The sequence below is a fragment of the Folsomia candida genome, unplaced genomic scaffold (assembly GCF_002217175.1).
Source record: "Folsomia candida strain VU population unplaced genomic scaffold, ASM221717v1 Fcan01_Sc003, whole genome shotgun sequence".
In the NCBI taxonomy this organism is placed as follows: domain Eukaryota; kingdom Metazoa; phylum Arthropoda; class Collembola; order Entomobryomorpha; family Isotomidae; genus Folsomia; species Folsomia candida.
In genome coordinates, this window is record NW_019091195.1 from 381,147 (window position 1) to 404,890 (window position 23,744).

At 37.4% G+C, this 23,744-nt stretch overlaps 7 protein-coding genes across 9 annotated transcripts; 3 read left to right on the forward strand and 4 right to left on the reverse strand.

The window, feature by feature from the left end:
- Positions 1-1,999: 1,999 nt before the first annotated feature.
- Positions 2,000-3,407, forward strand: LOC110845826 (zinc finger protein 54). Its single transcript, XM_022092343.2, has 5 exons — positions 2,000-2,182; positions 2,290-2,531; positions 2,689-2,817; positions 2,918-3,058; positions 3,120-3,407. Exons 1-5 carry the CDS (start codon positions 2,113-2,115, stop codon positions 3,324-3,326), a joined length of 789 nt encoding a protein of 262 aa, XP_021948035.1. The 5' UTR covers positions 2,000-2,112; the 3' UTR covers positions 3,327-3,407.
- LOC110845825 (aminopeptidase Ey) lies at positions 3,399-7,577 on the reverse strand. Its single transcript, XM_022092342.2, has 16 exons — positions 7,195-7,577; positions 6,893-7,104; positions 6,661-6,819; positions 6,452-6,584; positions 6,237-6,384; positions 6,071-6,165; positions 5,967-6,003; positions 5,837-5,870; positions 5,456-5,746; positions 5,197-5,374; positions 4,819-5,128; positions 4,601-4,743; positions 4,344-4,525; positions 4,104-4,280; positions 3,809-4,037; positions 3,399-3,734 (listed from the first exon to the last, which is right to left on the reverse strand). Exons 1-16 carry the CDS (start codon positions 7,522-7,524, stop codon positions 3,474-3,476), a joined length of 2,919 nt encoding a protein of 972 aa, XP_021948034.1. The 5' UTR covers positions 7,525-7,577; the 3' UTR covers positions 3,399-3,473.
- A 182-nt stretch (positions 7,578-7,759) lies between these two features.
- LOC110846095 (meiotically up-regulated gene 157 protein) lies at positions 7,760-9,614 on the reverse strand. The gene is made up of 4 exons (XM_022092726.2): positions 9,349-9,614; positions 9,220-9,291; positions 8,100-9,153; positions 7,760-8,022 (listed from the first exon to the last, which is right to left on the reverse strand). Exons 1-4 carry the CDS (start codon positions 9,554-9,556, stop codon positions 7,899-7,901), a joined length of 1,458 nt encoding a protein of 485 aa, XP_021948418.1. The 5' UTR covers positions 9,557-9,614; the 3' UTR covers positions 7,760-7,898.
- Positions 9,615-10,583: 969 nt separating this feature from the next.
- On the forward strand, positions 10,584-15,408 carry LOC110845501. Its single transcript, XM_035849651.1, has 2 exons — positions 10,584-12,439; positions 12,505-15,408. The coding sequence occupies exons 1-2, from the start codon at positions 12,059-12,061 to the stop codon at positions 13,873-13,875; spliced, it is 1,752 nt and encodes a 583-aa protein (XP_035705544.1). The 5' UTR covers positions 10,584-12,058; the 3' UTR covers positions 13,876-15,408.
- Positions 15,363-17,103, reverse strand: LOC110845498 (probable inactive purple acid phosphatase 16). Its single transcript, XM_022091931.2, has 5 exons — positions 16,823-17,103; positions 16,548-16,748; positions 16,137-16,469; positions 15,889-16,049; positions 15,363-15,824 (listed from the first exon to the last, which is right to left on the reverse strand). The coding sequence occupies exons 1-5, from the start codon at positions 16,984-16,986 to the stop codon at positions 15,619-15,621; spliced, it is 1,065 nt and encodes a 354-aa protein (XP_021947623.1). The 5' UTR covers positions 16,987-17,103; the 3' UTR covers positions 15,363-15,618.
- A 283-nt stretch (positions 17,104-17,386) lies between these two features.
- LOC110845497 (glutamate-gated chloride channel alpha) lies at positions 17,387-20,485 on the forward strand. The gene is made up of 10 exons (XM_022091930.2): positions 17,387-18,290; positions 18,376-18,610; positions 18,701-18,866; positions 18,926-19,046; positions 19,107-19,189; positions 19,285-19,449; positions 19,516-19,717; positions 19,781-19,818; positions 19,930-19,996; positions 20,058-20,485. The coding sequence occupies exons 1-10, from the start codon at positions 18,229-18,231 to the stop codon at positions 20,422-20,424; spliced, it is 1,506 nt and encodes a 501-aa protein (XP_021947622.1). The 5' UTR covers positions 17,387-18,228; the 3' UTR covers positions 20,425-20,485.
- On the reverse strand, positions 20,408-23,369 carry LOC110845499 (FMRFamide receptor). Of its 3 annotated transcripts, none has more exons than XM_022091933.2 (6): positions 23,056-23,369; positions 22,817-22,917; positions 22,362-22,741; positions 21,335-22,297; positions 20,973-21,259; positions 20,408-20,896 (listed from the first exon to the last, which is right to left on the reverse strand). In XM_022091933.2, the coding sequence occupies exons 4-6, from the start codon at positions 21,675-21,677 to the stop codon at positions 20,531-20,533; spliced, it is 996 nt and encodes a 331-aa protein (XP_021947625.1). In that variant the 5' UTR covers positions 21,678-22,297; positions 22,362-22,741; positions 22,817-22,917; positions 23,056-23,369; the 3' UTR covers positions 20,408-20,530. The 3 variants fall into 3 exon arrangements, with proteins under 3 accessions (XP_021947625.1, XP_035705997.1, XP_021947624.1); XM_035850104.1 differs by having other exon boundaries at positions 20,408-20,911; XM_022091932.2 differs by having other exon boundaries at positions 20,408-20,911; positions 21,335-22,741.
- Positions 23,370-23,744: the final 375 nt, after the last annotated feature.

The following is a 23,744-nucleotide window of genomic DNA, read 5'->3' on the forward strand; positions in this document are numbered from 1 at the left end:
CTGACTGAACGATTGGAGGGAGCTCGAGTGAATTTTACTAGGACGGGGGCGAGTAAATCGGAGAAAGTAAGGAAACTCTAACCGGGATGAAGATCACGACGCAAGAAAATCCGAGTTGGATATCACATTTCTGCAAAAGACGAAAGCTTTAGGGTTGCAAAAAATACGACGGGATGATGAAATTCATACAGCCTCCGAGTTTCGTCGTCGCCTGTGAGTTTCGTTCATTCATAAATGTTTAGTTTTGGAAACATTGTCATCCCCTTTTATTTTATTATGGGTCATCGAATATCATATTGAGCAGATGCAGACTATTGCTATTGGTCATCCAGATTGCAATTCAGTTTTGCGACATATTTTGCAAACGGCGCGTAGTATGCACCAAGAACTGAATGGAAAGCAGGCACGTACAGCCAATGTGTTTCGCTTCTGGTTTGCATATAAAATAAAAATAAATGCGTACGAATAAAAAAAACTTTTACCAGCGGCATAACCAAGAACAAAATACGTGAATAATAAAACTACAATTTCGATACTCACCTTGCAAGCTACTTCAAAGATTCTTTAGCTTGGGTGAAAATCATAAAATGAGAATTATTTCGAAAGTTGGCCCATATAAAAATTATGTTTTCTGAAACTCCTTCCCCAAGTAAATTATGGGCTGGGAGAACATTATTGCCAAGAGTATGAAGGCGAAAGTGAAATTTCTTTCCGCTTTCAGGAAAGTTAAACGCAATTCGGAGAAGGGAGTAAAATGACGCTAATCAAGATACATGCGGACATTGGACGTAATTCGGGAAGCTTGCTTTTTATCCATCAGTTAAATTTAGCAGTTAAAAATATGGAGGGCCACGACAGAGTTAAGTAGTTTTACGGAGAAGTGGGATAACAATGGATAGATTTGGATATAAGCTGGCTTAGCTGATGGGAGATTTTTTAACTTGATAAGAATTGTGAATTTTTGTGCTATCCGGGCGTTTTTTACATGCATGAAATATACGTCACTAAAGTAGCTTTCTTGCCCTTTAGGAAAATGTTTGCAAATCATGTTAGTCGTACATGTGCATATATGTGCCTGTATTTTCCTGCTTGGTATCTGCTACGCCCAACTTTTTACAATATGTGTCAAGACATTTTTTTATTTCGTTATATAAAAGTAAAATGTAAAACATTGTTGAACTCTCGTCAACAAAAGTAATGGAATCTGCGCTGTGGAAGAAGAGGAGAGCACAAGTTGAATCAAAACCTCAAAAGTGAAAGTTTTAGTAGTGGTGGAGGGATGGAGGAAAAGCAATAAAAGGAAGAGAAAGTAGACAGGAGACATTATTGGCCATAAAGAAGAGACATTTGGCAATTCATTCCTCGGCCGAATTTGCAATAAGCGGACAATGGGATGGAAAGCAGACTTCAACTGCCAGGCGACTTATGCGCGCACTTCAACTTCCACCAAGAAGGAAATAGGAGACGAGAAAGTGAAAGATAAGTAAAAGTGTGGGACACGATAAGCGAAACGTGCTTGAGGAATTGTAATGTGCATGTTTTAATGATTAGGATTGAACTTACTACTTTATGTAGTGGAGAATGTACTGTATGCAAGCAAGATACAGAGATACAAAACCATGTACGAATTTATTTAGCTTCTATAAGTGCACATACTTCCATGCATTTTAAGCCCTGAAAAAACGTTAACTGCATGAAACTGCATGAAAATGAACACAAAATTAATCCACCTTATGCACTTAACTAATTGTAAGTATGAACATGCATAACGTGCACACGACTAACTAAAATGGGGAATAAACTTCAAGTGGGATAGGTTAGTCACGCAATACCCTTTTGTTATCGATTTGACAGGTGCATAAGCAAAATATGCATAATATAAATACATACATACGTACAAATATATGTGCCAGTTATGATAAGGAGAGTTAGTGTTGGGTAGAACAGCCACATTAAGTGTTTTATGTGAAAACTGTTGTGCTGCACATTTTTGTGACCTTGTACATATTCCTCACACAATGATTCCGGCTCTTATTGTGTAGAGCAGATTCACGGCTGCACGGTAATAAATAAATTGCACTGAACTTGGTCACTCTTGATTTGTTTGTAGACATGTCAGGTACCAAGGTAAAAACGCCTACGGGAGTTAAGAAATCAGCTACAGTTAATTCTACTACAAATGGTAAGAGAGATGGTAATACTGTAAAATCAATAATATTGGATTACATCTTGTTCATCATTTGTTAATTTTCTGATATTTTAATTCTATCTATTTGCATATATTTTAAGGAGTAACAAAATTGCAAAATGGTGTTCAACCATCTGTAAAGCCGAACACTCCAAATCCAACTCCAAAAAAAGCAAAAAATAAAAACAAGTCACACAAAGTCATTGGAAAAACTGTTGGAAATTTTAAATGTACGAGTGACTCTTGTGGAAAATCTTGGAGCTCCGTCCACGCTTGGACGAGTGAGCGATTCTTTTGTGAATTATGCAATTCGAAAGCGAAAGTTCTGAATTTTGTGGACGAGGTAACTATTAGTAAATAAATATATCTGTAGTTGCAGCTTAAATTTATGTACAATTTTATGTATGTACATTTACGCACACATTTAAATATTTACATGTGATGTAAATACATCGAGTTTAATATCTTTTCTTACACAATAATCCGGCTCATTTTTTTAGGAATGCACATTAGACTGTTACAACTGTGCTTATTGTGGGGAAAGCTGGCAATCAATTCAAGACCTAAGGAAGAGTGAGGAAGAATGTTACTGTGGAAAATTTGTTGCTAAAAATGGGACGCAGAAACGAGTAGGTTCCACATTTAACAAATCATATTTTGCATATACGCATTATTTAGCAATGAATTAAAATGGGATTTTATCAGTAATACATAATTATGTACATGTAGTTTGGACGTCACTACTTTTATCGGTGTTTGAACAAAAACGAAGGATGTGGAATTGAATGGGAAGATTTTTACCATGGGATGCAATACAGCCAGAGATGCACTACTTGTGGGTCGGCTGGGCTTATGCACAGTGTATCAAAGGTACGAGTTTTCGGTCTTGTAAACTTAATTATTGATCCTAATTGCTCAATTTCTGAATCAGGTCAACCCAGCTCATCCTCAACAGAGACCTGGGGGGAGGAATATATTTGGAGGAGGTGGATCGCATAATATTGAAGGGTGTGACATGTGTCAAGCACTGATTCGACAAGGCGTTGCAAGAGCGTGTACACGTAAAAACAGAGTTGTTTTCAGTGTCGAACAACATCCGGATGGAACAACTACGGAAAATGTGGTAGAAGCAAGATGAAGTACTTGGTCACGACGATTAATCCATCTGACTTATTATTTACGAATAAATCAAAGTAAATTTCTCGCGTAATTGAAATTATCTTGTGTTTTACTTATATTTTATTAACTCACAATTTTCATATAAATTAACTGCTCAATTTTTACATCACCAATCTCCCCTAAAAAACCCTGCCAGACCCAAAACAACCAAAACAACAAACGAAGAAGGACTCAATCCAGGTGCCATGTTATCTTTCTGCTCTTCTGGATGTGGATTAATTTCCATCCATGAAATCATGCGACTTCCCCACTGGTTCATCCAGTTGATATTTGTACGCACCGTATTAATATAATTGTTCACTGTAAGTTTTTCATTATCGGAAAGGCCGTCAAGTTTTTCTGCATTATCTGCCATAAACTTCAGAACCTGTCAAATACTAATTTTTAGAGTGTGCTACTCCAAAAATTAATAAATATAATATCAAATTCTGATTTCCATACTCGATCCAACTCTTCCTGTGTGGATAATTGAGAGCTCAAACTGCTCAAAATATTTAGAACCACGCTGGCACTCCCACCACCCAATTGAGAAATAATATCATCCAATCTCGTGTTTAAAAAGGTTATGACCAAAGATCGGCCAATCGAGTTCATTGCAATTCGCTGAATCAACGGGAGTCTGTGGTCGAGTGCTATTCCAGAGCCTTGTGTCAGTATCGCGTTTAACAAACTGTAATTATTAGTTAAGTATATGATAAGTGAATGGAATTATTTATGAATCATATAATTTGCATACTTTTGCAGATTTTCCACCTCAGCAGCACACGCTAGCCCTTGCATGAGTCTGGTTTTGAGGGCGTTATTTCTCAGGATGTCAAGATTGAAATATTTATTCCAAATAAAATCGAATCCTTCTTTACCACCAGTGGAAACAATCGTGCAAAACATTGGCCCTTGAATATCTACGTGAATTCTGTCGTAAAAAAAATAAATGTGATTAACATTGTGCTAACAAAGCCAATAAAAAAGAACTAACGGATTCTCGTTTTCCCAAGAATCACTCAAGTTTTTGGCATGCGAAATGCACTCCTCATCTCCAAGTGAGCATGCCCAATCAATCAATTTCATTCGCAATATTTCATCAGCACCGATAATAGTGTCATTTTGGGGAAGGCCGATCCTGTTCAGGGCTGCTTTGACTTTTGGGAGTAGGAATTGCTACAAAGGAGTTACAAATGTTATCAGTTTGTATTTACATATATGCTAAAAAAAATATCGATAAGGTAAACTCACAGTGAAAATGTTCCTGTCCGTTTTGTGCGAAATAAATTTGTGAAGATTTCTAAATTGGTTAAATACAACTTCCCAAACGGTGAAATGATCTTCTTCTGCCAAGTAAGTTGTCAATTCCAAAGCGGTATCGATGTCGACGAATGCTACGAAGTAAATAATTGCAATCGCAATTAGACCATGTACAAGGGATAAAAATATTTAACAGGTTTAAATTCCACCTCTAAATGCAAGATTGAAATAATCGTCCAAGAGTTGGCTTCTGCTCAAGGGTGAAATAATTGTGTGATTGATCATGAGTTGCTTTCTAATCAGTGGTGTTAACACGTCGTCATAAAGAACTCGATAAAATCCGGTGGCATGCTGGTTGAGCATGATCCATTTTGAGACGTTGTGTTGATAAGTTTCAATCGCTTGAGTATCAGTCAACCATAATTTGGGAAGGCTATTTTCTAAAGTGGGTTCGTCGTCTTGTGTGACGATTGTAATTGGAACGTACCACAACGCTGGACCAGGATTTGCGTAACGTTCCTGCCATACAATTTTTTTTACTAAATAAAATCCAAGTAGAATAGATGACGCGTAATTTATGTACATACTTGTGTAATGAAGACCTCGTTATCACCAGCGACACTAACTCTTACAAGTGGATGACTAATTTGTAGTGTCCAAGAATCCAAAATTTCTTTGACAGTAGCAGGTAATACTATACCGTCTCCATCTGCTGCAGCTTGCAAATGGGTGAATAAGTCGTCTTGTTCTGCTCCCAGATATGTCCTGCACAATAGCAAGTCATGTTATTTGGAATAAATTATTTAGAAAAAAAGTACACAAAATAAGCTATGATTGCTAACTAACATGGCTTCCAAATAAGTAATCAGTCCTTTTTGAAACGTTCCTAACGTTAAAAATCCTTCAATCATGCGATTAATTGAGGCTCCTTTGTCGTAAGTAATGGTTCCGAAGGCGTTATCAACTTCATCCGGTGTTACGGCATCGTTACGAAGTTTGGATGTCGTTGGTCCCGCATCAAACGCAAGAGCGGGTTGCAGGGCGTCATTAATTTGCCATTCTAGGTGACGGAATTCGGGCGCTACTTCATTCACGCCAAGATAACTGACATACGTGGCGAAACCTTCGTTCAGCCAGCTGAAAATGGGAAGCAGAACGCAGATGATAAATTTGTGAGCGTTAATTTTGTTCAGTAAGAATGTAGAATTAACTTTAGGAAAACCATACATTTCCGACCACCATTTGCATGTGACCAAGTTTCCTATAATTAATATATAAATTAATTAACATAAATAGTAATTTAATGTACTAGGGGTTACAAATTAAACAAAATTATTCCATATAGTCAATAACCAACCAAAATTTTGATGTGCGACTTCATGGGAAACGACGCTCTAAAGGATCATGAGTAAAATTTAGATGGTCGTTACATATTTACAGGTTATCTTTCTGCTAACTCACAGCCATTGAATTCTTTGCAGTTTCTAATGTTTCCCCTTCTAAATAAATTAGTAAATCGGTCCGGTACAAAATCAGGCCCCAATTTTCCATGGCCCCTAAAAAACAATGTTCCAAATTTCATGTAATTTATTTAAAAAAACAGTGACTTATGTATTCTCCTACCCACCTCCCTTATGCGTAATAGCAGCAGAGTCCATTTTTTCCATTGGATATACCGTATTGAAGAACCCGTCAAAGTAAGCTAACAATCTTGCTGTGAGATCCGCAGTGTATTGTCCACCCCCACGAGCGATGAGTTCGGGCGTAGACCAAGTCTAGCGTAAAGTAGTTATTTAATTGTCTACAATAATTTAAAACTAGCAATCCAAATGTAAAACTTACTCTGACTGGTTTGCCAAATAAGGCAGGATCCGCGAGGGCTGAGTCAAATTCTGCAACCGTTATGGCAAAGAGATAAGTGGACATGGGAACAGTTGGGTTAAAAGAGGATTTGACCCATCCAGGCGTTTCCGGTCTGCATAATAAAAATATTGCTTATAGGTACGTAACACACCATCATTGTTCATAACCATGAATATGGATCATCTTACACAGGTACGGGTTCCCCATTTCGCAGTCCGTTAGCAATAGCAGTGTATTTAACCTGATGAATGAGTTGTACTGAAAATGTTGCTTTTAAATCGGGTTCATCAAAACATGGAAATAATTCACGAAGATGCAAGCTCTCCATTTGCGTAGCAGCGATCCAACTGCAATTTATAATGTATTTACATGGATATTTAGTACGTATGACAGAAATACGATTAAAAGAGAGCCAATTACCTCAACGTTAAGTCCGGCTTTGTGTAATTACTGCGATAAAGACCGTTCAATTTATGACCAAAAATTTGAGCTACAGATTCTGCATGCAGCGTGTAGTTAACTCCTTGCTGAAGCGTTCCAGATTGTAATGGGATATGTACAAAATGTTTAGTGATATCTGTATCGTTCTGATATGCGCCAAGTGGGATGTCAGTCCCATCTTCGTGGGTTAACTAAAATTAAAAAGGAAATTATGGGGCTGCTTAGAAAATGAAAAAAATCAAAGTCCTTAAATATAAATATTTCCATGCGTGTATTCTCACACTGAAGGACGTGATTGACAATAAATTTGCATGCAAAGTGATGGTCGCCAAATTCGCTGCGTCGAGAGGGATCTGGAAGAGGATGTCCACCTTTCCTTTCGCCGTGAACTCGTCATCTGCTGGGACTTGTTTCTCGTCCAAAACTACGGCAAGTTCGACATTGTAATGGATCGGGATCCATTTGGCCAAACGATGTAATGGATCGACAACGACAGAATTTATGACCGGTCTGTCATTTACTAGTGGATTTATCGGATCAATTTGAAGGGGTGGGTGCCCTGATGCACTGGCGAGTAGAAAAACGGCCAAGAAAATTATGTAATTCGCCATTATGATGAGGAAACAACTTGTCTCGGCAGCCCTCAATCAGGAATTGTGGACATTTGGACACGGAAAGTGCAAAAAATGTTAATAAATTGTGACATTGACATGATTTTTACTATCTGCATCTGTTCCTGCATAATTGTTTTTTTTAATTGAATGCGTATTTATTTTGTTGCTTTATCATCACTAACCAGTCATTATGTATTGTTTGTCTCATCCTTTCGATGAAATAACGCTTATCTCGGCATGAAAATGAGTCGTGCTCAATTTATTGGTACAAGTACAATATCGACAAGATATGGCTCATTATTGAAATATTTGTGATTGCGAAATGGGCGACATTTGGACATTATGTCATTATTCGTTATATCAGAACCGCGTCAGAGGAGAAGGTGAGGATACTCTTTGTCCAAGTAGAGAATAAAATCCCCCAACACTGTGTTCGCCCAGGCAAACCAATCTCTCGTGAACTCGGATGGATCGTTTACATCATAGCTTTCATGCCTGCATTAAATCAATAAATATGCAATTTTATAATTGACAATTTAAGGTTTATGTACGTAATTACAACGACGACTTACATGAAGCCGGTTCCAGCAGTCGTATTTCTTACAGTCCATAACATTCTTGACATCTCCACCTCGTCCAAACTGGTCATTCCTTGCATGCAAACGGCCATATGCCAAGTTTGTTGAAGTCCAGTGTGTGGTGAACCGACGCCACCGTAGAGGCCTCGTGCGTAATAAGGATTCCAATCAGGGGACAAAATGTATTGCCTCGTATTCAGATAAATTGGATCATCTTTCTCCACAAAACCGAATTTAGGGAGAGATAAGAGCGATGGAAAGTTGGCATCGTCCATGAACAAATGTGACCCGTAGCAGTCAACCTCATACGCGTAAACTTGTCCAAACTGTGGATGTTGGACGATTCCATGTCTGGTAATTGCGACGTGCACTTGTGTCGCTAAAAGACTCAGTTCATTCGCTAATTCTGGGAATCTGCCGACATCATTTAAAATCTGGGCGACCCCACGCAAGCCCACGACCGCCATGGCGTTGGATGGGATCAAATATTGAAATATTGTAGAATCGTCTGAAGGACGGAAGAAGGAGCGAATCAAACCGCAAGTTTTTGACGGGTTTCCTAATCCGTATAAATTTTGGGTCTCTGTTTGCGTTCGGGTTGGTCTAGTAAATTTGTATGGCTCATTATCCAACACTTCTAAAGTTCCGGCCTGTAAGTCACGAAATGTTTGAATGACGAGTTCAGTAGCATTTTTCCAAAATGGGTTATCCAAGAATTCAGTATTGCCAGTTTCCTCGTAAAAATATTTCGTCAAGTATAAAAACGAGGCTAAACTGTCTACTTCGAATTTAGCTTCGAATACTTTGGTCAGGTCGGGGGGCGGGTGTACGGTGTCGTTTTCTGCGGCACTGTGGGGGGGTAGATCTATCTCCGCCTGCCAGTGTTCGAGGGGAAAATAGGCGTTGGCGAATGGATAAGATAAAATCATCTCGGCCTGCGTGTTGATTAATCCGAGGATTAATTCGCGAAGTTCTGAATCATTTCTCGCATATGGAACGTACGGGTTGACTTGATACGTACTGTCGCGTAGCCACATACCTTGAATGTCTATTAAGTAAGGAAAAATTGTGATTTGTGACTACGTTTTATGTGTAAACTAATGTTTCCAAATACCTCCAGTGATGATGTAGGTGTATGGGATGGGAAATTCAGCGCTGCGTGATCGAGTCCATAAAACAGTCGTGTCTGAAGAAATTTTAAATAAAATTGACAAGTCTTTATTTATATTTAATATGAACTTACCCAACGTGCTTGGCAAACAATTTTGAAATATTTGTCTGATTGTGGGATCGCCAATTCTGGAAGAAACGTCGAGAATGACATTTTCTATGGTGGAACTATTGTACAACCGTTCCGATGGGGGTGGTCTGGCATCAGGAACTTCAGATTGGCCTACAACAAGATGAACAAATGCTAAAATGCAGACAAATAAGATCTTAAAGTTCGCCATTCTCTTTTCGTGGAATACTTGTTACTCTGTTTTACATAGGTGTGAATTAGATTAAGAGACATTGCGGGCTGGACAAGACTTGAGTAGGTGATAACAGTATCATTTGACAAATATCATGAAGTCAAGTGTGATAAGGATTTATTTGTAGGATAAATACCAAAGGGAGGGCGGCCTGGTGGATACGAATTTGACCTTGAATAACCCCGGAACGGTTTGTCGTAGCGGGTCAAAATTTTGAACAGACGAGCATGTTATCCTCAGATAGTTGTGTGCAAAATTTCAGCCTTCTACTTTGAAAAATGCCTGCCCCACAGCCCCCAGAAGCTGAGACAGTCATTTCAAATAGTTCCAGAAAAAATCTCGCCCGTGTTTGCAAAAAATTTTATTTGAATATTCTGTTGAGGAATAGAAGTGAGCTATTGGTGACAATTGACGAAGAACTATTTTCCCTACAAGTTACTAATTGGGTTCGAAGAGCTTACTACACGACAAATGCCGAAAAAAATTCAAGAAATTTGGTGCTTTTCAGTGTCCTCCCACTTATCAAAGTCCCCCAAAAAGTGAAGGAATCTTCGAAGTATTATGTGGACCTTGTACTGAAACCACTTTTAGAATACAATTTTCCTAATTTGCACGGTAAAATAATAAATAAGGTGATTTTTCATCATGACGGAGCGTCCTCCCAGACGGCAAAGTTGACCCAAGATTATGCAAATAACCTTGAACCTAGATTGGGGATAAAAATCATTTGGAATAGTGAAATACCTATACAATCCCCTGATATAAGTCAAATCGACTTGTTTGAGTTCGGATAGATGAAAAGAAAATCTTTCTGTGGGGACCGAATTTTTTAGACGGAGTTTGGAAAAAGTTGAAACGAGTGTCTCAACTTCTGGGGGCTGTGGGGGAGGCATTTTTGAAAGTAGAGAGTTGAATTTTTGCACACAACTATCGGAGGATAACATGCTCTTCTGTTCAAAATTTTGACCCGCTACGACAAACCGTTCCGGGGTTATTCAAGTCCAAATTCGTATCCACCAGGCTGCCCTCCCTTTAGTAATCAACAAAGTGTGAAGAAGCGATCCATCAAGTAAAGAGCACATCCAAATTGTCATGTCCAGAAGATGTAAAGATGATAAAATAAGTCAGCATTGTTTCAACCATCTGTGTAAATCATATGAAATACAAGAACTCGTCGTTTGTTGCTTGTCATGTATGTATGTAGCTCACATTAAAAATAATCCATTATGATAATCCTGTATAAACACATTTCCAGTAATCATAATCGAATGACTTTCAACCTCTTCCGGCAGGAATAGAAAATCTAAATGCTTCTTAACCTTGTTTAATCGCAACCCAATTTCGAATCGATTCATCATTTCTTCTCACATCTCTACAAACTGGAAAAATTGTAACTTTTTGTTCATGACAAAATAAGTTATTAGAAAGAAATGGTAGAAAAATAACAATTCGTGGAAACGGAAATAGTAGTCGATTTTCTACTATACCGATGTAGAAAAACATTCTCATTGATGTAAAAGGTACATACATAAATGAGTACCTTGACTAATAATATAATGCATGTATTTAGCAACATAATTTTCTCGTTTAACTGCACTACATATATATATCTATTAGATATCTGCATAGATACTCTAACATAACGATCATGTTATGTATAGAGTTAGTTTATAGTTCACCTATTTATTACCATTCCAGTACATAGTTAATACATACGGAGAATGCATAAATACTGGACATTTTTACCGGAAGGAACCTTAGATTTGCCCAACATTTTCATGATGCATGCATGTACATATGTACCTGCATGCATTTATTCACGCGTGTATTTATACGAGCTCAAGATGCCTAATGTATGTGAGCAAACCAACCTTAATACCCAGGTCAGGTACGAACTGACTAACCTTATATAAGGTTACCCATACCTTACTAACATCGTAAACTCTGTAAAATGTGTTTACAAATTTTTATCATACTATGAAAGGTGATATTGATCTGCATACATACATAAGCTTGCAAGCGCTACATATGTAGATAGTAACCGATTTTCCTTATGTAAAATTCTTTAAAGGTTTATAAGTTTATAAATTCCACGTTATTTACGAAGTTATTAAGGACGATATGAACTACCTCAATGTTTTCATTTTTTATACCTAATGTTTATGTCACTATTTCTATTTAAATTGTCTTATAAATCTAGTAGAATAGAAGCATCGATTAATCTGATTCATGAAACAAATATGTGCAACACAGGCACATATGTTCAAAGCATTGTCCTTGCATATTGTGTACTTAAATAGATAATGGTGCACTAACAATTTATCTGCCACAATATACATCACCACATACCGTACATATGTATGTACAAAACTACGTACTTATTACAGTAATACGGCATAGAACAATTAGTCATCGATATTCAGCTGGCTCTGTTCTACGTAAAATAATAATTTTTTCTGTCTAATTTTTAAATTTTTAACAATGACTACTAAATCCATACCCGAAAAAGAAGAAGACCTGTACACCCCATTCACCACACCCTTAACGCTTCCCGACCTTCTCCACAGCCTCCAAACAACTAAAACCCAGACAAAAAACATAATTCATGAGCTTGAATTATTAAAAACAACAGTAATTTCTCATCGTGGGGCTGTTCTAAAGGCGAAAACTTCCGGCACCACGGTGACCACGATTGGGACAGGTCTTGCCATTACGGGCTTAATTTTAGCCCCATTCACCTTCGGGACCTCCTTAATTGTTTCCAGTGTCGGCGCTGTTACGTCGATTGGAGGAGCTGCAACAAACATGATTACAGATTTGGTGGATCGTTCCAAGAAAAAGAAATATTTGGATAATATTCAAGTCAGTTAAATAAGTTATTGTGGTAAATTTGGAATACACATTAATTAATATTCAACATTCTACAGAAATTGTCCCAGGATCAGGAATCCATCAAAATGGAACTTTCCTATTTACTGCAAAATCTGGAACAAGTGATCGAGCCTCTCATTGATATCAGAGGACTTTCCAAATGCGAAGCCATTTACTGCTTTTTTATCAACCATGACTGCTGCAATAACTCAACTGCAGAATCAAAACTGTCCCGCAACGACTCATTCGAACTTATCGAAATCTCAGAGTCAGATTGGAAACCAGTAAAGAAATTCGCCTTCAAAACGACTCTGCAATCTTTAAAATTAGTAAAATCTTCGCAAGCCTTGACAACCCTGACGATCGCCGGGCGAAGCGGTGCCAACACGATATCCAGCGTCTCCGTCAGTGTGGGAAGGTTAATTGGGACGACCGTGTTTAAAACGACGATGGCCGCGGTGGGAGTTGTTTTCACATCGATTGACATCGCATTGCTGGTGAGAGAGTGGAAGACAAAGGATCCCACGCACGAGACGATAGACTTTGTCCTGGACGAGTTTTCAGAGGAGGTCAAGCGAATGGAGGAATTGGAAGAGATTTTGGAAATGGTGGACAAAACTAAATTTTTCCGGAATGGGAGGGTAATTGGAAGTTCTCCGTTCTCTGTTAAAGCCGTGGCAGGATTGTTGGAGGGAAAAAGGGAGGATTTTTATGGCGTGGCGTATGCAAAAGAAGAATGCAATTGGGCAGACTATTGGGTAGGATTGGGCGACGTTGACTTGAATTCGTCAGGTGCTAATGAAACAGTGCCAGTAACAGAAATTGATAATCTATTCCCATCTGCAAATGGTGCAGATTTGCTCCCAATTAAAGTTATTGACCAATCCGTCCTAAATTTAAATAAATTGATAATTGACAACTTCTTGGAATCAAAGAATCTACCAAAGTTTACAATTTTGGAAAAATCTTTTCGTCAGAAAAATTGTTTTTCAACAATCCAAGATTATTACAACCCACTCCCATCAAACATTACGTCGAATACTGTGCAAGTTTGTGTAGCTTATGTTAAATGTGAGGAAGGTTATGTAAACGCAAACAAATGGGAATATCAACTCCTAATTGAAATGGTTATGAAAGAGTGTTTCAAACTATTTTGTAATTGCTATGAAAAAATTGACAGTTTGTGTGACGACGATGCTGACGATTACGGCGACGATTTGATTGAATTGGTACAAGTTTTGATAAACCATAAAAGTTTCCAGGACCCAGTTGCTCTCGCTGTTTTTGGGAATCATGAAAAAAATGTTAAAATCTTAAATGATGTCGTTTCAAGTGTGGAAGATTTGTTTAGAAATTTAAGATTTAAAATTGGAATTTGGGCAAGTGAAATGTGGGAAGTTGTCCATACTGGGAATAATGGAGTTTGAACATTGTGATCATTTTTGGAGAGCAAATATTTATAATGAAGCAACTAAATCCTTTTAATGATGTACATTTTAAGCTGAGAGACATAACAAGATTATTTTTCATACTAGTCCAAAGTGACTTTGACCATTTATTTATGTACTTACTTACAAATAAGTGTTTTATTTATTTATCGAATAAAGAACTGTGATCATGCGACCCGTTATCATAAGCATTCATTTATAAAATCGATAAATCAGCACTAATTGACACTGATAATGCAAGTCAGTATTTCATGCACTCAATAAACTCGCTTTCAGTCCACACTCGAAATAAATCCTTCCCAAAACCTGGACACTACAAATATTTAATCCCCGATTAAAAATGTCCCTCACAAAGAAGCGTTTCTCCCCATTTCTGAAACCCGACAAGAACTTCTTCACCAATCTAATCAGCAAGGGCTCCATCACACCGGTAAATCCCGCAAAAGAAGTCGACCCCGCCAACATTCCATGGATAGATTACGACCTTCTCTCAAAAGGTCGAGAATTCGTAAAGTTCAACTACGCGACCCTCCTCTTGTCCGGGATTTTAGCTGATACGATCGGATTCGTCTCCAGACAAGTCGCAACGACCCTGTTCTACCGAAATTTTTACCCAGAAAATGTTTGCGGAGCAAGATTCTTATCCACCTTCCACACTTCAATGACAAAGTGGCTGTTATCTGATTTTAAGGGTACCGAATTCATCCAAGCAATCCAACGTGTCCAGAAATTGCATAAAATTTACGCTCAAACCCCTCCCACTCGTACCGTTCCGCCACCAAATATCCAGTATCCACCAGAGTACAAGAAACTTGCCGAAATTATTCGTCATGATATGCGACATGTTTCCACCGAGTTTTATCCAGCCGATCTAATCTCGTGGTCACCTGTCAACTATTTTACACAACTTGACGTCGCACTCGTCCAATTTGGAATATCAACGTTATTACTTTTTCCAGAAAAAATGGGAGTTTCTACAAAGTTTGAAACGGATGAAACCATGCGTGGATATTTTCATATGTGGGCCGTGATTGGGAGACTTCTCGGACTTGAAGATGAGTTCAACCTTGCGTTACATCCGGATAGAGAGCTTTACATGGAAATCGTAGAAAAAATTGGGATTCCCAGTTTCAAAATGGTTGATGAAACGTCGATCTTTTGTATGCATAAAATGATGGATGGCGTCGTTAGCGTGATGATGCCTGGTTTAATTACGATTAAATCTTTGTGGTACTTTTCGCTAGAAACGTTAGGAATTGAAGGTGTAGAGTTATGGTCGAGTATGAGTTTGCGCGACAAGATTTGCTATTATCATGTGAACTTTTCAATGTACTTGATGCAATTTGATTTTGTGAGGGTAGCTGTGAATTTGATGTCACAGGGACTGTCTGGATTTCTTGTATATTTTTTCCTGAACAAAAAATAAGATTAAGAAATAAGAACATGTTATTGACTTGTATGAATTTATGTATGGAAAATGTTTATTTGCGACGAATAAAAATCACATTTAAACGATGGAATTTAATTAGAACATCTAATTATGCTGCCCTTCGCATTAAAAATTCTGCATAGCAGATTTTATTTATATCAACAACATTAACAATTATTTTTAATATTGCAGTTCGCTGTCGAAAATTTGTAACAATAAAACGTTTATAAACATGTCACCCAGGACACTCATTCAAAACTTATTAACAAATATCGTATGGCTGGTTTTATCTTTTAAACTTTCACCAATTTGGGAAACTCATCCACAATTGCACCCGTTTCTAATCTGACATAACTCCCATTAAGAATGACGGAATTGTCACTGTTCAATACCAAATTTACAACCCGAGCCCCACGAACCCAACTTCCGTACCCTCCAAATCCCGTGTGCCTTCCGTAACAGACTTGAATTTCCTTGTAAAAGCAACACCATCCATTTCCTGATAAAAATAATGAAAAATACAAATACATTTTTACATAAATTTTTACTTTAAAAAATTTCACCATGGTCATGACCCACGTATACTGCCTGAACTCCACCCGCATTTGAGAGTGCGTCCATAATTCCGGTATTATTCGGGTGTTGCGGTGTTACGTCATCATCCACGAGTCCACTGCAAACTGGATTTATATGGATATTTTCTTGAATTTGTATAAATTCTTCGCTAAAAATTAAATTCGTTATGATTTAAATTCCATGCAATGCACAGAGTATCTAAGGATACTCTTTGTATTGATAAGAGACTGCTCACGTAGGAATATGGAAAAATACAAGCGACGGCAAAGGTCCAAACTGTTCTTTTAATCTGGCGTTTTCTTCAATAAACCAATCCACAACTTTCGCATCGATATATTCAGGCTGCTGTCCATCGCCATTTCTACCTCCTTGGGAATCAAGGAACCAGAAAATCATGACTGGTTGCTGAGCTACCGAGTAAATTAGGAGGTAATAATTCGTGACCCCCGGAATTGACGAATCGGTCATTTGTTGCGTATAACTATTCGCATATTTTTGCTCTGCTCGAAGGATTTCTAGTCGTGTTACATTCGGACCGATGTCATGATTTCCGTAGGTTGATGCCCACCTAAATAATTAGGAAGAGGATAACCTTTCTAACATATATTTTTTTAGAAATAAGTATGTTATGGTATGGTGCCCTCACCGGTAACCCCTTGTAACCAAAGGCCCCACCAACATGTCAACGTAGACTGAAGCATTAGGATACATATTTTCAGCAGTTAGTTGATCCCCCGTGAAAATGACAAGTTGTGGGGTTTCCCAGTCCAAAATTCTGCCTGTTAAATTGGTTGATCTTATGTCTTGAATAGGACCCCAGATGGTAGATGGTTCCTCGCCATAGTGTCTGTTTTTTTTAGAATTTGTGTACAAATTTTAAATAAATTAACGAATAATGGTTGAAGAATATGACCAACTTACAAATCAGCAAAAATTACAATTTTCAGTCTCCCTTCTTGATTTAGGCGAATTTGTGGTGGGATTCGTCGTATGGCCGCTGGAAGAGGAGGGTTTGAGTATGAAGTTATTAGCAAATATGATGAAAATATAAGAGTCGAAGCTGTTATGGGGAGGAGGAGTTGCATTTTTTAGTATTTTATGTTCATGTGCAATTAAAATTTCAATGGGAAAAGTGTAAATTATTGAGTTGCCACTTATACGGGTGGTTGACTCATGACTGAAGTGGATTTGTTTGACAATAAATATGAGATGTGCATGTATATATCTGTATGTCAGTAAAAAATATTTATTTTGGTAAGTTACATACCAAATGTTGTACTTGGTGGTGGTGATGGGTTGATGCTTATTGCTTACATAAGTAGAATGTAGAAAGACAACGCAATTTGACATTTAGCCATCATAATACGTAACGATGGCTAAATGTTCAATTACGTTGTTCTCCAACATCGCAATCTAATGAATGAACGAATACTGATCAATTACTTGCTATTCCATGTCATGGTATTATTTGTAGATATGTTGCAACGTACAAGTAAAATTAGTTTTTTCTTTAATTTCTGCAAGAAAAGTTAAAACTAATTGTAAGAAAGTACCAATGTTTGTTGTAATACAGACAGTTGCTTCTTCCTACATGCATAGTTCCTCTGTTCAGTCAGAGTGAAAATTTAGAATAAAGCTAAACTTACGAAATGTCAAAGTCAATTTCAGAACAATTCTCTAACCGGTGTAAGTATACAAGTCGTAAAGTACTCATTTTCGAGTGAATTAAATTGAAATTTTTGAAAATTGTAAACTATTTTGCAACATTTAAATTTAAATTCGAGTGACCTCGGTTAATAAATTTGTATGTAAATATGTGCATATTTATGCATTTAAATACCATAAGACACCTCAACACTTTATGAATATCTTTGGCATACAGGTATGTACGTATCTATATGTGCAAAATGTGTTGTCAAACTGTTTTTGTGTATTAACATGAAAACGATGTAAGCAATAACAGTTAACAAATTGATTTTGAGAGGTTGTTTGCATTTTTTACTGTAATCCCTCCAAGCCAAACCGGTTCCCACTAGAACTAAGATTTTACATCTTCTCCAGGATAACGTTTACTTGTCCACTGAAATTGCCACTAGCCCAAGAGGCTGATTGTTGAATTATCGTAGTACGTACTACGATTATTCAACGTACGATTATTCAACGATTATTATACGTACGTATATGCAATATACTACGACCATTCAGTTTACTTTTTTCACTTAACATTTGAATGATAATTTTTCAATGTGTTTGTATACAATCTTTGAGATGCAGCTGAGATTTGCACAAATAAGTCTGAAAAGTACTAAATTAAGTAATAATTTAAAATGCTTTGTTCAAAGGATTTATTGACTTTTGTTTTCCTAATATTTATTGGCCTCCGCGTTTGGTTAGTTTGTTCGAATTGAAGATTACCCGCATCAAACAAGTAGAAACATATATATAACATTTTGTAACATTATTAATTTTTCCAGCTCAGCATCACGACGTAATTCGCGATCACCAAGCGAGGATGAAAATCGGGATCGGTTTATCCCTTCCGACCCCGATGACGCCGGATCAAGAAAGCACGTTTCTCGCTTTGAGAAACTCCTTCTACCCAAAGGCTACAGCAAGTTGGCAATTCCTCTGGAAGACAATGGTGGCCCAGTAATCGTGGAAGTTTCCATTTTCATTCGATCCATCTTAGATTTTGATGAGAAAGAAGAGGTGAAGTATTTAGCGGGTGGAAAATACATGCAATTTTACATACACGACAAATACTAAGTTATGGATATAAGAGTGCATTATTATGTTTAGGAAATATTGTTGGACGCAGACCTACGCGTAGGATGGACAGACTGGAATATGATAAAACATTTGAACAATGCCTCATGGAAGGACCCAGTGACTGGCGAAAGCGTAGGAAACTTTACTTTGGATTCCGAATTTTTAAAAGAGATTTGGAAACCTGACGTTTTCATTGGTAAATTGTATTTTTACTACCATGATCATGTCGTAATTTTGAATAATATGCAAATGTAGACGAGATGGCGTCTTCCCAAAAGACTGCACTACTTTCTTCACCAGTGACGCTATCTTTCAGCCGGGTGGGTGGTTCGGATGATGAAATTAATTATGCCGCCGGAATGGTCTACAGCGCTCGGTTAGCAATTATCCAGCAAATTTTTATAAGTATATTAAAATGTACAAATAATCACATTAGAACGACGATAAAATTGAGATGCGGGATGACTTTCGAGTTCTATCCAGCCGACACCCAAACATGCTCGTATTTCATACGGAGCTGTAAGTCTAAAAAATAGATGTGCACACATTTGACATTTAGAAATAAGTACGCGAAGATTTTTAACGTTTACATTTTTAACATATATAATTTCCAGATTCGTACAAGGTGGAACACTTACAGTTAATTTGGGATTTGGAAGGCCGTGGCGTATTTTTGAATGACCCTTCCAATCCTAACTTTGATCTTCAAGTGGAATCATACGAACCCAATAAACACCTGAAAAAGTTATTCATTGAGGAAAGTTTCGACAATTTTAGACGTAAGAAAATGCTGCAAATTTATTAATTATTCAACCTTGACTACTCCAGTGTGCTTAAATTACCAGGAGGTCACTATTCTGCATTGTCCTTCACAATCAAGGCAAGAAGACGATTAAGCTATCACCTTATGCAGACGTATCTTCTTTCCGTCCTACTTATCGCGATAACATTGCTGTGCTTTCTACTTCCGGCAAGCATGGTGGAAGCCAGAATTGGCGTCTGTATGACAACACTTTTGACGCTTACCGCTATGTTTGCGGCCGTCCGGTTAGTAATAAATGTTGATGTAATTAAATTTGCAATATCATGAACCCATGTTTCGTTATATAGGGAACAATCGCCGCAAGTTTCATACAACATGGCGATAGGTCGGTATACCTTCACAAGTCTTTATTGTGAAAATAAAAGTTATTTTAAACCGTTCATATGTACAGAAATAATATGTCTTAAAGATAAAATCAACCAATTTGCATGTATAGATTCCTGGATGGTGTTCTGCATCCTGATTGTCTTCATTGCTCTGCTTTTATTTTCTACAATTTTTTGGTAACTGATTAATTTTCGAAATGATAGTATTTGTTACTTAAAATTAAACATTTTTTAACAGGATGAAATTGCGATTAAAACGAAAGGAAGAAAATTCTGCAAAGGACGATGAACAAAGTGGGGAAGATGATGTTACGATAACGACATATCATAAAATTGTGCACTACACGAAACATTACGCATTTTGGGTGTTTGCCATAATATTTCTTGTATTCTTGGGCGTCTATTGGGCATGGCTGTTAATTTCGTCCGACTACTTGAACTGGTCGCCTAGTTCAGAGTTTAATGGGGCCAATGACGATGACGATGCAGACGGATTTAATAATTATTATAAGCATAAGTCGATATCTGTCTTGGGAACTGAAGAAGATTTGAGAATAGAGGCAGAAGTCGAACCAACGTTGGCCAGTGTTAATTTCGAAATATGAAGGTTTAATTCATGCATTCTGGATAAATTCACAGTAAATATTTTTGCAAAAAGTCGTAAAATAACTAAGCAAATAAATTGCATATATTTTGCACTGATCTGAATAACTATACTCCGCCATCTTGGCTACTTGCAACCTTGGTAGGATTACTCTGAGCAGCGGTGGTGGTGGTTTCGCCCGTGTTTCCTTTTCTGCAGCAGTTGCCCACAGCTTGTCGAAAATCTCTCCCGAAGACACAATAAATTACAAAATTGCTGGCAGAGTTAATCGTAAGAAGGAGACGGAACGTCGCCAGCAAACTATACGACGTTGGCGTATTGTCCAACTCTGGATAATTCAGAGTAAAATGGAACACGAGACCCCCAAGAATTATGTTTGGGATGTATATGGAAACAATTCCGAGTAAGATTTTTGTCGCTTTTGACGCTCGTTCTCCAGATCCAGAACTTCCAAGGTTTGCTTGTCGTCTGATCTGTGAGAAAAATATCTACTCGCTTTAAGCCACTTTCTTACATAAATGCTTAAATTGATTTTATAGTTATATGTACCTTATATATCACGATGCAATTTACAACGACGACTAGTGGAAGTGGAATTGCGAATTCGAATGTAACATCGAGTATGTTCACTGCCGTAACGAGTGCAGGATTTTCTTCCGTTGCCATGTAAAGTACGAGCATTGGGAGTTTAACGCAGACTGTAAACAGCGCCACGGAACAAATCAAGATCTTTGTCGTTGTCATGGTGAACCATTGCGCGGCATGAAACGGCCAACTGACTGCCAGGAAACGCTCCATTGAAATAACCAAGGTGAACATAATGGATGCGAAATATGCTGCAAAAAAAGTTGGCGTTATCGTATGTACATAAGCGTATTTATTTACTAATGCTACGTTATACATACGCTTACCGAGGTTGAACAACCACGCAATGATGCCACCCGACCAAACATTCTCCGAGTCCCATGAACACGATATGTTGAGATACGAGAGGAACACGGGCACCCCGACGAACAAACTGTGAAACAAACACACCCCCAAGTCGCTCAGAGATAAAGAAATGAGCAAAAGATTGAACGGAGATTTCGTAAAACGAGACAAAACGAGTACACCCAACCCGTTGCCTGCAATACCCAAGATGGAAATTATGTTTAAAAAGACACCGTAAATTATAAATTCTGTGAGAACGTTTGGTTTTAGGGGGTTAGTCGAATTGGCGGAGATGTTCATATTTGGTACTAGTTCATTGTCCATTGCAGGATAATTTATGTATGAATGGTGCAAAAGTGACCGTCAAGTTCATAAGAGGAAAACTTTAAATAAAATCTTATTCCATGTTTGTGGTTTAGATGGTGGCTAAGATTAGAATGGGGTTCACTTCCTGGAAATAATTGTGCAGTATATTTAAGTGTATTTACATTTGATTTATTTAGGTATTTAACTTTTACCACGAATTACTATAAATTTATGGTTGGCACACTGATGGTATCCAATATTTCCATAAAAAACGGAAAAATATTAATATCTTTGGTAAAATTTTAGTTACCTTATTTTCAAATATTGTGTACAGGTTTCCTGAAACACAAGAACTAAAGTGCGTGCATAAATTTTAAGTGCATTCTGTAAATCGCTTTAAATAATCTTGGTAACCTTTGCTAAATAACTTTCATTCGTTATCGTGCATCAAGCATTTTGCACTCATTTTGGATATTTGTTACTAAACTCGGTAGGGTTGTGTCCCGCATCACAGCCTCTTCGACGCCTTGTAAGAATCCACTCTCATCTTCGATCTCTCCCCCCAAATAAATTGGGAGCAACTCTTTGTCCGGAACCATGTCATGAAGCGGTGTTGAATTTTTATGGACGACATGAATCTACAAATAAGATCAAACGCATAGTTTATGGTAACTTATTTTTTTACTCGTGTAACCCACTCACTAGTTTTCTATTCCGCGCCCGTATTGCAAATTTCAAAATATTAAACAACCTCTCCATGACTTGTCGACTGTTCATAATGACGCAACCCACAAATTTAAGTGGCATCACATTTAGTAAACAGTTGAGTTTTTTATACACATCAAACGATATTTGTTTAACGTGGGAGAATTCAATTCCATCGGCATCCATTACAAAAATGCCCCCGTTTCTCTGAACGGATATGTCCTTCGACGCTTCATAAATGTACAGGATTCCCGCGGCTATTGCCTCGTCGACGCTAACGTCGTTAGGATTCCAACGATCTGTGCATATGCATACGTCAATTTAAATTAATGGAGGTCGGGAAATGTCTTGGTACAACAGTACAGGAGACGTTTTGCCTACAATTGCATAAGTAATAATAGTAAATTGTGTTGAATAAAATGTAACATAAATTATTTAATATGCATGCGTACCACACGAAAGATCTTGTGTGGGTTGAACTTGAACGAGCGAACCATAATCAACACGGGCTCGTTTGTCCAGAATTTTATTAAGGGTTGTAAGTCCTCGTCGTCTATAAATATTTACATTCATGCAATTTCTAATACCAGTACCATACAAATATTCATGGGTGCATATGTTTTGAAATATGGTTTAATTTATTAATATTTTATAAGTGTGTAGATTAAAAGTTAATTAATTTGGCACCTACCGTTCATCAATTTGTGAACGAAACGTAAACATTCTGCTTCTTCTTTAGTAGTTCCTGGCTTTCACAAATTTCCATTTTACTTTTGCAAGACTTGGTGCTTGTAAACGGTTAGAGTGATTTTGATTAGCGATCAAATTGAGGATGAGTTAAGACAAATGCATCTACAATGCATCTGAGTATGTTCATCAAAGAAAATGACAATTTCTTTAATTTCAGTAGCAGACAATGCGCACAATACTCCTCCATAATATTTCTATTCGTGGCGAGTCTTTGCAACTTTGTCACGCAATGGTACCAGCAGAATCATGCCACTTTCTTCTGTTTCGCTTTGGGATAAATAACCATAAACCGAACAAGGTGTGCAATTATTCCGACCAAGCAAAAATTGCACATATAAGTATGCTTAACATAAATCTTCGTTTTCAGAAATCCCAAAAAGCAGCACAGGAAGTAAATCATGCTCCTTATTTGATTATTTGAGTACAAAATTTTTGTAACCTTGTAATTTTTCACCTACTGACTAAATTATGAGATGCACGAGAGATATACAATTCATTAAATATTGTAGCTTAATATGTAGAATTAAAGCTAACATATGAGAATACATATATGTATGAATTGGGATTTCTATATAGTCAACATGATTCTGAAATAGTTATGCAACATATTAACTTATGGAGGATGTACGA

Coding starts and splice junctions, on each gene's coding strand:
- LOC110846095 (XM_022092726.2), bottom strand. CDS start 9,556: ATGGCGAACTTTAAGATCTTATTTGTCTGCATTTTAGCATTTGTTCAT. Junction 9,154..9,219: donor CACCTACATCATCACTGGAG/GTATTTGGAAAC, acceptor CTTACTTAATAG/ACATTCAAGGTATGTGGCTA. Junction 8,023..8,099: donor ACTGCTGGAACCGGCTTCAT/GTAAGTCGTCGT, acceptor GATTTAATGCAG/GCATGAAAGCTATGATGTAA.
- LOC110845498 (XM_022091931.2), bottom strand. CDS start 16,986: ATGCAACTCCTCCTCCCCATAACAGCTTCGACTCTTATATTTTCATCA. Junction 16,050..16,136: donor GTATTTTTCCATATTCCTAC/GTGAGCAGTCTC, acceptor TTTAATTTTTAG/CGAAGAATTTATACAAATTC. Junction 15,825..15,888: donor ATACGTGGGTCATGACCATG/GTGAAATTTTTT, acceptor TATTTTTATCAG/GAAATGGATGGTGTTGCTTT.
- LOC110845497 (XM_022091930.2), top strand. CDS start 18,229: ATGCTTTGTTCAAAGGATTTATTGACTTTTGTTTTCCTAATATTTATT. Junction 18,611..18,700: donor ATTTTGATGAGAAAGAAGAG/GTGAAGTATTTA, acceptor TATTATGTTTAG/GAAATATTGTTGGACGCAGA. Junction 18,867..18,925: donor GAAACCTGACGTTTTCATTG/GTAAATTGTATT, acceptor ATGCAAATGTAG/ACGAGATGGCGTCTTCCCAA.
- LOC110845826 (XM_022092343.2), top strand. CDS start 2,113: ATGTCAGGTACCAAGGTAAAAACGCCTACGGGAGTTAAGAAATCAGCT. Junction 2,183..2,289: donor AGTTAATTCTACTACAAATG/GTAAGAGAGATG, acceptor ATATATTTTAAG/GAGTAACAAAATTGCAAAAT. Junction 3,059..3,119: donor TTATGCACAGTGTATCAAAG/GTACGAGTTTTC, acceptor TTTCTGAATCAG/GTCAACCCAGCTCATCCTCA.
- LOC110845825 (XM_022092342.2), bottom strand. CDS start 7,524: ATGGCGAATTACATAATTTTCTTGGCCGTTTTTCTACTCGCCAGTGCA. Junction 6,004..6,070: donor CTGCAAAGAATTCAATGGCT/GTGAGTTAGCAG, acceptor ATGATCCTTTAG/AGCGTCGTTTCCCATGAAGT. Junction 4,038..4,103: donor GAGGTGGAAAATCTGCAAAA/GTATGCAAATTA, acceptor TAATAATTACAG/TTTGTTAAACGCGATACTGA.
- LOC110845499 (XM_035850104.1), bottom strand. CDS start 21,677: ATGGACAATGAACTAGTACCAAATATGAACATCTCCGCCAATTCGACT. Junction 21,260..21,334: donor TGCGTGGTTGTTCAACCTCG/GTAAGCGTATGT, acceptor CTTTTTTTGCAG/CATATTTCGCATCCATTATG. Junction 20,912..20,972: donor ATTGCATCGTGATATATAAG/GTACATATAACT, acceptor TAAAGCGAGTAG/ATATTTTTCTCACAGATCAG.
- LOC110845501 (XM_035849651.1), top strand. CDS start 12,059: ATGACTACTAAATCCATACCCGAAAAAGAAGAAGACCTGTACACCCCA. Junction 12,440..12,504: donor AATATTTGGATAATATTCAA/GTCAGTTAAATA, acceptor AACATTCTACAG/AAATTGTCCCAGGATCAGGA.